This window comes from Teleopsis dalmanni, chromosome 2 (genome assembly GCF_002237135.1).
Source record: "Teleopsis dalmanni isolate 2A chromosome 2, ASM223713v2, whole genome shotgun sequence".
Lineage (NCBI taxonomy): Eukaryota > Metazoa > Arthropoda > Insecta > Diptera > Diopsidae > Teleopsis > Teleopsis dalmanni.
This window is the reverse complement of record NC_051847.1, coordinates 33,798,690-33,811,639: the sequence shown is the minus strand read 5'-3', so window position 1 is coordinate 33,811,639 and position 12,950 is coordinate 33,798,690. Positions and strand designations below refer to the sequence as shown.

General features: G+C 30.2%; 1 protein-coding gene across 1 annotated transcript; it reads left to right on the top strand.

Annotated features, from left to right (window-relative positions):
* The first annotated feature begins 11,801 nt into the window (after window positions 1-11,801).
* LOC119683161 lies at window positions 11,802-12,629 on the top strand. The gene is made up of 2 exons (XM_038096775.1): window positions 11,802-12,306; window positions 12,367-12,629. Exon 1 carries the CDS (start codon window positions 11,874-11,876, stop codon window positions 12,291-12,293), a length of 420 nt encoding a protein of 139 aa, XP_037952703.1. The 5' UTR covers window positions 11,802-11,873; the 3' UTR covers window positions 12,294-12,306; window positions 12,367-12,629.
* Window positions 12,630-12,950: the final 321 nt, after the last annotated feature.

The following is a 12,950-nucleotide window of genomic DNA, read 5'->3' as shown; positions in this document are numbered from 1 at the left end:
CTTTTTTTTTTGTGCTAGCACATGATATTCATTTAGTCCTGGAGGATAATGAAGTGTCGTTGACAAATTGTGTGCATATCGTTTGCTGGTATACTTCACTGTGATGAAGTGACGAAATGCTTTATGGTTAAAAGTATGAGTGCTTCAGTTGCAGACAACAGAATTGTCACTGCAAATTTGGTTATGTGTTGTGTCTTCATTTAATCATTTCATTGCCAAAACGTGACGTACTACAGGGTTATGAAATGAAAAGTTGTCCTGGACTATTATTTGTTGACTTTGTGAAAAGTTCGGTCAAATGGACGTTCTAATTGCTACAAATTTATTTAAAGTAATAAGAACTATTATGTTACAGTATTGAAAATATTTACATAGATATTACTTACAGAAATTGAATGGATGTTGCGTTCTGATTTTTTTAGTGCTGTTAGTTGGCACTTCTGTAAAATTATTATTACTAAATTTTAGTACATTTGACCAGTACTTTTTTGTTGTGAGTTTTTCATTTCATTTTATTTTTCATTGCATTTTTTGGTTGTACTTATATTGATATTTACACATAAGCTAAACTGAGTGCCATGATGGCTGCATGGGTGAGCGTAGTTAAGTATGTTTGATACAAATTTAATTTAGTAGGGTGATTCATAACCAGTATCATAAAAGTATTCAAGTTTATATAATTGCAACATAAAAAAATCTATAAGTTCACTTTGTTGAGTGTTGTGGGTCTATGGTTTAGTTCTATTCATTATATTGTAGTTCTTGCCTATTATAGCTCTATAAATAATGGGGAAAAAAATTATAGCACCCAATGGGAAATCGCAACTCCACGCCGAATGAAATTAAATAAATACCATCATTCTTTTCATTTAAGTTTGGGTTTTAATCACAGCCTCCACGACACTGCACTGTGGGTACCTGCGTCTCATGATACCAGATTCACACTTCCGGTCAGGTGTCGCAAGTGAAGCTCACTCAATACCATTCACACTTCAAACAGCGGCGAAATCGCATCGGAATTTAAGTCACCTCTTACAAGAATCATGCCTTACTTCGGGAATATTCTAACCCCAACACTTCGCAGGGAGATATCATATAGTCAATGATGGATTTCAAAAGTCACGATCTCAGAGGTGTGTTCTTTTGGAAGGTTGATTCCTTGATTTATTTTACCAAATATCAGCCATATAATTGTATTATTGTAGACAGAATACACGAATGTATCCATTTGCTCAAGACCTGTTAGACCTTTTGAACGGTACCATGCTTCTTCAATAATTCACAGGCGTTAGATAGTTTTCCATCGATATTGTGTGTGCACAGAGGAAGTTTGGTACCCCATAGGTATACCCTGAAAACGGTGTTGCCAGGCAACTTTATGATATATCCATCATTTCTGTTATTTTCTTATTTAAATGAACCCAATTGAAGTTAAAAGGATTAATTTTGGTTTTAATTGAACTACCTATTATATCTACAAATATATAAAGCAATGTAAGACATTTTTTAAGAGTGCCCCTTAATAGAGTCCTTTGTATGTTAGTTAAGGTGTGTTTCAGTTATTCAATTGTTTCCTATGAAAACATTTGTAGTGCCTCATCTTTAGCTTGGCAAGGGTCTATGTCCTAAATGTAAGTAAAAATGAAGCACTTTGTTTTAATTCTCAACAAACAAAATGAACCGTCCTCGAATATAGTACTATCAAAAAAAAAGGACAAAATAATGTTGATATTTAAGCATTTACTTACTCAAACCAATTGCTTAGTAGTAATAGTAGTAGCAGTAATAATTTAGCGTCCTTTTCACTTGCAAAATATAAAGCAAATGAAAATGTAAATATTTAAAGAGGATAATAATGAAGGGTAATAATGAATGAGATATCAACAAGGAAACATTGAGTAACTGCCACGACTTGACTCCATTAGGTTTGATGAAAAATGTTGTCATAGCAACAGCAGCTGTTGCAGGTATCTGAAAGGCAATCTAACGACTTCGCAAATAGTGAGGGTGGAAGTGAACTTAATCTGAAATTGATATTAACAATAACTTGACTTAACTGACTTAAGGTATCGACGGGAGCGCTATTGACTATGAAGTGAACTGGTAACTTGAGACTGTTTCGTACACTCATTTTAATTAATTTTCCTGCTGTTGGGCAAATTCTCATTTCATCCTGCCACGGTCGCTTGCAGCACGTCCTTTGCTGCTTTGTTGTTGATGCTTTGCTTTAAGCCTTTTTAATATATATTTTTTCGTTTTGTTATTTTTGGTATTTGCTGATACAATCAATTCGCACTTAGCAAACTGTCAGGAATACGACCAAGTCATTTGAATTACTGTTGACATTTTGATGCTTAAAGCTAATTTGGGTTTTGTTAAATATTTTATGATTCTATTTTCTTTAAGGATTTACGAATTTCCTTTAAGTATTGACTTGAAAACGAAAGTTCAACATAGCATAAATATTTGATAATTAAGTGTAAATTTGTTAGAGATGTTTAATGGCACTACTTCATAAATATATTATTTATTCTCATATTAAAGTCCTTATCCTGCAACAGGCTGCTCTCTATTTTATATTATTTCGATCACATTTTTTACAGACATTTTGAATTTTTATTTTTTGTTTAGTCGTGATTTTATATTTTTTTCTACAATTTCAGCTGAAGCCAAAAATTTCTATATATCCTTTGAAAAGTATAATGTAATTCGTTACCGCAAAATCTAATCAGCAATTTCTTGTACAAATTTGACAAATATGTCACCGCATAATATTATTTTTTTATTTCCAATTTTGTGATATTTTTTGCTTTTGTTTTTGTTGTTGGCAACACTGCATTTGCCTTTCAACAAAAATAAAACGTGCCAAGAATTTTATTCTACGAGGATTCCATTGTAGTTCCTTACATCCGTTTTAGGTTGTGCGTCGTGCCATTGTCGTGTTGACACGTTTTTAATGACAATTTGACGTTTTCATTGGGACATGGCTGTGCAAAATATTTATCAACAAAATATTGTGAAAATTTTGGCTATTCAAGGTAAACTAAAATTTTACGATGTCAACGCTAATTATTCTGATTAACTTGACTGGCAGATTTCTACAACAAATATTTTAATGAATTCTTTTGAATTCCGATTTATTGCATTTTTGAAATTATGAAATTTACGCTTAATTTGAAAGAAAAAAAAGAAAATTAACAACAATAATGAGAAGCCCCACAGGGGCGACGAAAATCAAATGGATCGATAATGGTATATGCGATTTTAATGCATGCTCACATGGTATTGAAAAGTCAGAAGGAGAACTGGAATGCTTTGGTTATAGTAGTGATGGTTCATTTAAAATTATAGTCATTAGAAAAAAGAAGACAATAATGGATATTCATAAAAAGATATTTATAGGAAATAGGGAAATGTCTAGTGATTATGAAATATTTATGTATTATCTAAAAGGAAATTATTCAAAACTAACTATAAACATCGTACACCCCAAAAGGGTGCCTAAGAAAACATAGCTCAATGATGTATGAGTAGTAAGTAGGTGAGTAGGTGACCGCAATAAATCTTCATGCGATATTAGAAAGTCATCAAATTAGAAGAGATGGAGTGCATTGGTTGCAGTGGCAGTGTGAACTACTGTAATCCTTAGAACTACTGTACTACTGTAAAGACTGTAATCCTTAGAAAGTAGAAGACAGTTGTATTTATATATAAAAATTTATAATATAATATAATATATATATTATATCACTATTATATATATAATAGTGAAGTATTTACTTTAATGATTTGCCGTAAGAATTTTTATACGATGAAATTTATGTTAAATTTAAAAAAAATATTGAGAAAAATAATTACAATTATGGGAAGCCCTGAAAAAACATGGATCGATTATGTGGTAAACAACTTTAATTAATGCTTATACGATATTGGATGATTAGAAAATTGAGAGAAGTGGAGTGCTTTAGTAGTGTAATGGCGGTGATCCACTGAAGACCGTAAACTTTAGAAAGAAGGTTCTCTTTATTTCTAATAAATATCATATGATATTAATCAATATTTTATATAAAAAATTATGCGTTTACGTATCTCCTAGTAATTAAAAAAAGTCGCCAAATTGCTTCAAAAGAGAAACTAAGCTAACAAAATCGCCTTGATATGATTACACACATATATGTACATAAGAAATACTAAATAAACTTTTCATCCTTGAGCACAACATAAAATGTTTAACGAGACTTCAAAATGATTATAAAAGCAGCTTTAATATTTGCTCTTTGCCAAAAATACGATAATAAAATGCATAAACAACAGCTATTAAAATTAATACGAACGAGAATAGTGGAATTAAAAAAAAAACAAATAAAAATTAACTAATAGCAGAGATAAAAAATTAAACATAAAACGCTCAAAGTGAATAACACAAGCACTGCTTCGAAAGAAATTTAACTCATTTACGAGGTAACACAAGCAATTAAGTATAGAAAAATAACACCAAAAGCAACAACAAAAATGTATCAATAACATTTGCAGTAATAGCAGCAAAGCAGTAGCAGTAAAAGCAGCAGTTAAAGCAGCAGCAACAACTAATATAACAGAAGGATGGGGTGAGCTGGTCGAACATCTTGTAATTGTACAACATGATGTAATGTAATTGAGCGCTTTTAAAAACATTTAACATAAAATGTAAGTGAGGAGTAAACTATTAGCAATAACAACAAAACTAACAAAACATACAGTAAAAAAAACAAATGCAAAAAGAAGCATTGAGAAATAATACTAACAACAAAAAGCGCTTATATATTAAAAAATTCAACAGAAAAAAACTATTAACGGCAACCGCATAACATTTTAATGTTATTAGTTGTAGTTGGTGGTATGCTTATTGTCAGTGCTGTTGTTGTTGTAAGTGTAAAGCTCTTTTGCTGCTGTTGTTGTAATTGCTGCTATTAACGTAGTAAAGTTTTTTTTTGTGTTTTTAAAAATTAAAACAAGCAACACGACGCCAAACGAGTTTATATTAAATACCCTAACGGATTAAATAGCAGACATGCAGAGATGATTTTATGTGTGCATGAAGGACACTAATCGAGGGTGGTGAAGAGGCTAGAAGGTGTATCCAAGCATGACTTAACATACATACCTACAACGAAAATTGCAACGAATTGGCAACTTTAAGCAAAATGCATTTATTTTACTGTGCTCTTGTTGAACATGCATACTAGGATTTACACCAGTCGTTACGTTGTTGTAAACTTGAATGGTCAATGCATAAAACAGCACATACTATAAGACAAAAATACAAATAACAACAATAACAACTACTGTAACCATTACTCCATAGCTTCAACAACAGTAACAACAACAGCAACAACAACAAATGCAAGAGTTCGTAGTGCAAGTAAAGTAACACTAAGTAATTTAAGCCATTAAAACGGGGCACAAAATACAAGTTAAGTACGTTTTATGTTCGGGCAGTCTTTTTGGTCAATATAGCAATAAAGGCAAAGGCACTGGTAAAGGCAAAGGCAGAAACAACAACATCAACACAATTGTTATGTTGTATTAACAGAAAAGCGCAGTTATCCCAGCTGGCGAAATAAGAGTGATGTGTGTACATAATGTTGTGTTTACAGTGTTAAGTAACAACAACAAGAGTGATCATTGCAATAATAAACAGAATTTTTTGTTGTTTTACAAAGTATCAATAAGAAGTGGAGCAATTACAATAACAATAACAACAACAACTTTTTTTCTTTTTTAAGTAAGCCTTTCAGTGTTGCCTACTTACAAAGTTTTATGACTTGAATTAAAATAAAATTGCTATGGCGCCGGAGGTGGTTAAATTAATGACATAGAAAAAGTACTGATTCATGGATATTTGCGAAACTTAAATACTTTAGATGAGATAAAAAAAAAGATAATTAAATAGAATATGCATTCATAAAGAGTCATGTTTTGTATGAACCACCATGCGACAATGTAAGTACGTACCTATAACACTCTTTGAACTGAAAACTGCTGACGATGGTCTTAAAATAAACGTCACTAAAGACAACTCTATACGGATCAACACCAACAGTAAGTTTTAGTTTCTTGTAAATAGCAATAGTGTGAAAAATATCAGCGAATTAAAATACATGAAAAGTATAGTAGCTATCGACACAGACACCAATGTGGGCGTTAAGAATCTGTATAGTAAGCCATTCCAGAGAAAAAAAGGGATTAAAGTAAGGAAAGAATAATATGCATATTATACTTTCCTTAAAGTAAGGAAAGAATAATATGCAACAGCCGTTAACAGTCAAGCAAATATAAAATGTATAAAGATTCACTTATTGAAAGCATTCGTGCGATGAAAGGAAAATATACTCAAAGGGAAGTTGGAGATATATTAACAAACACATTCACTTTGATTTTCCTTTCATTTTTTTTTAATTTGAAATAACATCACATATCCTTTTTTGAGACATTTAAGCAATACACAAGAAAAATACTAAATTTCATATTTGAAACTTTTCACTCTGGCAACTGTTGCTGTTGCTGTTGCTATTTACAGTTGGCAACAAAATTCAAAAAGCGTTTAAATACTTACAAAACACAAAAAATTATTTGTTTCCGAAAGCTTGAAATATCTCAAAGACAAGAGTTCCTTTTCACATTTCAGTTCAGAATGCAAAAAAAAAAAATATTTCCATCGATGCGAGAAAATTACGATTTCAACATGTCCTTTGATTTCACTTATTTTTTAAAGAAATAGTTTAACAAATTTTCATGCTTCAGTTAGAAAATCATAATCCTTTTACGCTTGCTTCCTTTTTTTATCACAATTGCAAGGGATATAATATTTTGCTATTTATTGGTAATTTTTGGAAAATTTTTTTAATGAAAGCATATCCTTTCATATTCTCATCTAATTTTAATGTTCTTTAGGCGTGAAATTCAATGCCTTAGAATTTATGGGGGTTGAAAACAGCAAGACCCTTTTTGGAGAGGATATTAAAATTGCAGTTATATGTTGGAAATTGCTTTTATCCTTTCTTAATAATTTAAATTTAAATGTGATAATACCATAATACGTTTATATTTTTTGATTGCATTTTTAAGAAGGATTATGAAAAAAAAAGTTTGTGGAGTATTTATTTCAGATAGATATGATAGATAGATAGATTAATATCATAGATATGATATGACTTAATATAACTTCAGTCATAAATTTTACAATAGTGTTATTAATGATAAATTGTATTCAGTATAGAAAGTAAAGTTCTTGTTATTATTTATGAAAGTAATAGAGTCAGTAAGGTACAATACTCGTAATACAATTTCTTTGTAAATGCCCGGCTTTAGCGTCCAGAAGATATAGGTTCTTAGGAAGATACTTATTTGATAGTTTATCAAACTGTTCATAGGTGAAGACAAAATACCTATTAAATTATTTAAATTCGGTGGGATGGATTTATTCTTTATTCTGTTGTACAAGGGTTCTTGCTAGGAATGTGGTAGCAAAACGGCGAAAGATCGCAAATTGAGGTACATGGAAGTTGTCTAATGACCTGCCATTGCAATCAACCAATCAACCAATAGAGTCGGTTTGTGAGTCTTCAAATTATAAAGTGGCATATTTATTTCTGAATATTTTTATGTTTTAATGAAATGTAGTAGATAGAAGAACACTTCCAATACTAATTGTATTTTTTTATTAAATATGTATTAATATGTTTTGTGTTGAAGAAGTATAGTTCTTGCACAAACGCATAAACACGGATAGTCTAATACTCTAACGAAAAAATGCATTTCGTGAACCACTGAGTATCGAATTCAAAAAAGCACTTAATATTTCAAGCTGAATATTTTCAAGGGACCTTTTACAAGTTATAAGTATTTTTGATGTCATTTTATTAAACATTGCATTTAGAGTTAATCATTCTGTCATAAATATTACGAAATAAATTCTGTAATCTTATTTACGAGTTATGCTTTGATTTCAAAAAGTATTTGCAATTTTAAATCACATATTTATAAAGGACATCTTACAAGCCAGAGGGATCTTAAGTAAGACAACAAAACCTATAAAAAAATATATATTGAATCCTTTTTAAAGCATATTTTTAATGGCATTCGAAGTATATATTGTGGAAGTCCTGTGGTCCGCCAAGAGTCCATTAAACCAATCATTAGAAAACATATTAATTGCGTAGTATATCTTCTCAATCCAATTCCCAATAACAATTATATACACGTTCAAAAAAAATTTTCAAATGTTTTGGACAAATGTGCTTTTTTTATCTGTGTAATTTCTTAACTGTGTAATTAACCACAAAATAAAATTTCTATTTTATCTTGACTTTAATCATTAAAATCAGAAAAAGAATATACTATAAATCAATTTCTTTTTTATGCTCTCTTATAGCATATGTCAAAAAAACATTTTTTTGAGCTTTTAAAATAGCTTTTAAAATTTGTTTCAGTTAGATCTGGTTGAAATAAATAACTTCAAAATAAATTTTAAAATTAACAATTGCTAATATATCAAATCACTACAAATAACTACAACATAAATTTCCTTATTATCTTGAACTCAAGTATTAAAATCCAAAAGAAATGAAAAATTAAACTCACATTTATGCTCTCAGTGGACATATGTGAAAAAAAGTTCTTTTGAGAAAAAAAGCTTTTAAAAATTAATAAAAATATCAGTAGGTTTTATATAAATATAAAACATCTTTTGAATAGGTACGAATATATACATTGATATTAAAGATATTAAAATATGCTTTATTATAGGTATACATTAATTTCTTTATAGCACAAGAATATTTTTAGTGTCATATGTTTGCTTTAATTTAATAAGTAAATCATCTAATAAAAACTATTCAAAATTTATGTCTGTAATCAACCACAAAATGCTTTTATCTTTTTCAAAATAAACTTTTGTGCTCCCTGAAAGTGTCATAAAACCTTATTTGCCACAAAATTATGCTGGTGCTACGCAGTAATAGAACTATCAGATACTATGAAACTGTGAGTACTATGAAAGCCATTGCATGGCTCAAAGTCAAACAAACTAAAGTGAACCATTTTTTCTCCAAACAGTTTTCAGTCGTATCATTTACTCTTCATCTCCGTGCATATCCATCCCATCATTTGTATTTTGCCCTTTAAAAGTGAAACTCAAATAAAAACTTTCATAATAAAAGTATTGTGTATTTGTTCCCATGGCAGCAATCCCTTCATACTACTTACATACCTACAAGCATATTAATGTATGTACTTCATACGTTCATATGTAAATTGATGTATTTGTGTTTGTTTTACATTTACGCCTATACATTTACACACACAATATACCTTTTTACCTAACAACTCTGAGTCTCCTGGGTAATTATTTTGTTATTGCATATGTCATAACTTTTAACTCGCATGCAACTTTGTCTCCCACATGTACCAGCATTGCCATCAGATAAAAACAAAATTTTATTAAATAAGAACAGTAAAATAAGAAAATCACAATCAAAAAATCTGTAAAACAAATATTACAACAAAACTTACACTAACTAACAAAAAGTTTGTTTTATTTTTCTTATTTTAATATTTTATTTAAATACAAAGTACAAATGATGGAATTAGTTTTTGTTTTATAACTCAAGGGATCCTTTTTTCCCCTTTTGGTTAGTTGACAAGTCATGTGGAAACATAGAGAATTTTACACAAATTGCATTTATTGTCATATTGCAGAAGTCACAATTTTTTTAAATAAATTATTTACGTTTGCTGAAAAAGAATTTTTATTTCTTTAAATAAAATTTAATCTTTAATATGAAAACTATTTTTCAATAACAATGGAAGGTCCACTCGTATGATGAATAGTAAATAATTACTTCTTTGATATTAGAAAAAATTTCGGTCAGTTTCATAGCATACTTCAAGGGGCAAATGAGTTTACTTACAAAAATTTGATGGCCTTAATTTCGTTAACCCTTTAGCTATTTAAAATATCTACTAATCAGAATTTAATAAACTTCAAATTAAAAATAATATCTCCATAAACGGAAAAAAAATATAGAAAAATTGTACTAATAATGCTGGTTCAGCTAGTCTGGATCCATTGAAATTTGGGTCAATACGAATTATTGTGACTATCGGTTTCCGGGAACCATGTAAAAAATCCTGGAAAAGTTTTATGTATGTTTATATATTTATTTTGACAACAGAAACAATAAAAATTGAATTATAATTTAATCCACATTAAATTAATTCATAAATTAAATGATACTTGTACCTAATTAATGGTAAATTTGATAAGCAAATAAACAGAGGCTGTAGGCGAATAGCATATGCATATGCACATAATCCATAAATGTGATTAATTTCACTAGACTTTCAAGCAGACATATTCATAACATGTTAGCCGGATTATCGAATCAGTGGTGAAATCGGACTACAAGGCGAATTATGCATATTATGCATTTTCTAATTTTGCCTGCATCACGAAAGAATCGGATTTAACAAAGATTCGAACTAACAAAGCTCTTCTATATGTATATATCTAAGTATTACTTTTATAGTCACACAATACTTCAAGCATATTTATCAAAATTTTTGGGAAATGCTTAAATAGAGTTTAATGTAAAGCGTTTCAAAAAATTTTCAAAATAAATAAAATTATTTTAAATTCTCGTAGTTTGCAAATAAGTTAAGTTAGATGTAGTTTTAGGAGGAACGAGGCCTGCTGTATTAGCTAAGAAGTCTTTTCGATTCCACAATTACTCATAATGGTGGGTAAGAGAATGATCATGTTAGAACCAGCCAGACGCATTGGTAAATGCGAGAATCTAGTCAGCGGTTATGTTAGAAATATCGTCAAGTGCGTTGAAGAATAGTGCACCTAACTGCTTAAGCCTGATTCCGACAAGCGTTTGACTTAGACAACAGAAGTGTTGGTGTCTTTTCTACAAGCATCGGTAGACATGTACTGTAGGGAATTCTACCGGGAAAACTACATGGTAGGCTGAGCTTAACCCCATGCCGTTCTATAATCCAGAGCTCTCTTAGAACAAATATTAACTTACATACTTCTGATTTGCTTATGTGTATCAGTTCAGAGATTCTACATTTTAAGTAAAATGACCAAGTCCAGCTGCTGAAGAAGAATGAGTCCATAGGCACTAATTGCCTGTAAAAATAAATTATCATTAATCACTCAACTGCTGTGACTGGCAGGGGAAAGGATTGGAACAGGAGCTTCTGTAGCAGATGAGTCCAGTCTGACTATATTGGGATGCTCTAGAACCCAAATTAAAGTTACATTGGACCTGCAACTTAATATGTTAATATATTGCTACATTTTTGCACTACTATAGACGAAATATATACTGCTGATAAAGCTTTAATACCTGTCTGACGTTCAATTGGCAAATAGACTTTGCAAAAGTGCATGTTTGCAGCAACAGAACATGCTCTTTGGATAGCGAGTAATTCTGTCTGAAATATTGAGGTAGAGTTGAAGATGTGGTGGGATTTAGTGATCCCTAGGTGCTTGGAAATTGCTATTTTCCTTTGCGTTATAATTAGCCCTGTCTCCCTCGCAAAAACTTAGTATCGATCATAAATAGAACTTTGGATTAAAAAGTTTAAGATATTGAGGTCAATATTTAGTTTCTGACTCTAAATAAATCTAATTATATTAAATGGAATAATAAAATATTTCATAAAAATTTTAAATAATAAGCTGGCCTTGAAATATAACTAACTGAATGGGATTACACGTAAAATTAAAATAAAATAAATTTCTTATAAAATTTTTCTGTCTCGAAATTGTTTCAAAATTTATCCTGGCAAAAGCCAAAATTTTGTAAATATCTAAATTCAGAATGCAAAATGTAGGAAAACTAATAAACAAAATTGCCTCTAGTGCGATTCAAAGGCGATTAAGTTGTATAACTTCTAAATTTGCTAGCACAAATGACAAAATGGTGGTAGGGGACTCTAAGGACAGCATGCAAAATGAAATCCATAAATTGAATGACGGTGATAATGATGACTTGCCTACTATCATCGATATTGAGGTGGATCCATCGTTTTATGAGGAACTAGGTCTCGCTATTCCTCCTCACTCAAGTAATGTTATCAATACCGCTAATATTCCTGAAGTTGGTACAACACAAAGTGATGATATTGCATCACCTAATAAATTGCAAAGACGAGGCAATCGTGGTTATATAAAAATTTATCCTAATACAGTTGACGCGGACCAGTGGTCCATGTATAGAACAGATAATGAGGAGGAGTAATGGAGCTAGCATGGTAACTCTTTATATATAATTTTTTGATTTTTAAGTATTTACTAACCAATTTGTTCTAAAGCTGTTGATGAGGACGTGTGCCGTTGAGATGGGGTCATACTTAAACTGGATTAGAGTTTGCTTGATAATCCCACTGAAGTAGTTGATGACAAGGAACTTTTAGTGTTTACTTCTGAATTTATTCTAAAAGAGTTAATGACAAGGACTAGAGGCGTAAAATAGAGGATATACTTAATAATCTGCACTTTTGTTATTCAAATCTTTTTTCGCATAAATATCCTATTTATTTTAATAAATGACAGATAATTCAAGTTAATGTAAATACATTTTTTGTACTCATAAAAAGTTTTACTAGTGACAAAGTGGGGGATTGACAAAATTGGACGTTGGGTGTTAAGTGATCTGGTGCTTGTTGCTGTCAAATCAAGTGTTGTTAATATTGTCAGAGTTTTGCTCTTCTTTAATTATACATTTTTTTTTATTAAAAAATATATTTTGATATTTTATTTTATTTATTTATTAATTTATTAAAATTGAAATTTGAAATTTGAAATTGTAAGAAAAAATTGTAGAAAAAATTAAGTAAAATATTTAGTCTGTTCACCGCACAATCTTAATCCATTTTTAAAATAAACCTTCCTTGAG

Excerpts from the sequence above, each read along its gene's own strand:
- LOC119683161 (XM_038096775.1), top strand. The coding sequence starts at position 11,874 with ATGCAAAATGTAGGAAAACTAATAAACAAAATTGCCTCTAGTGCGATT.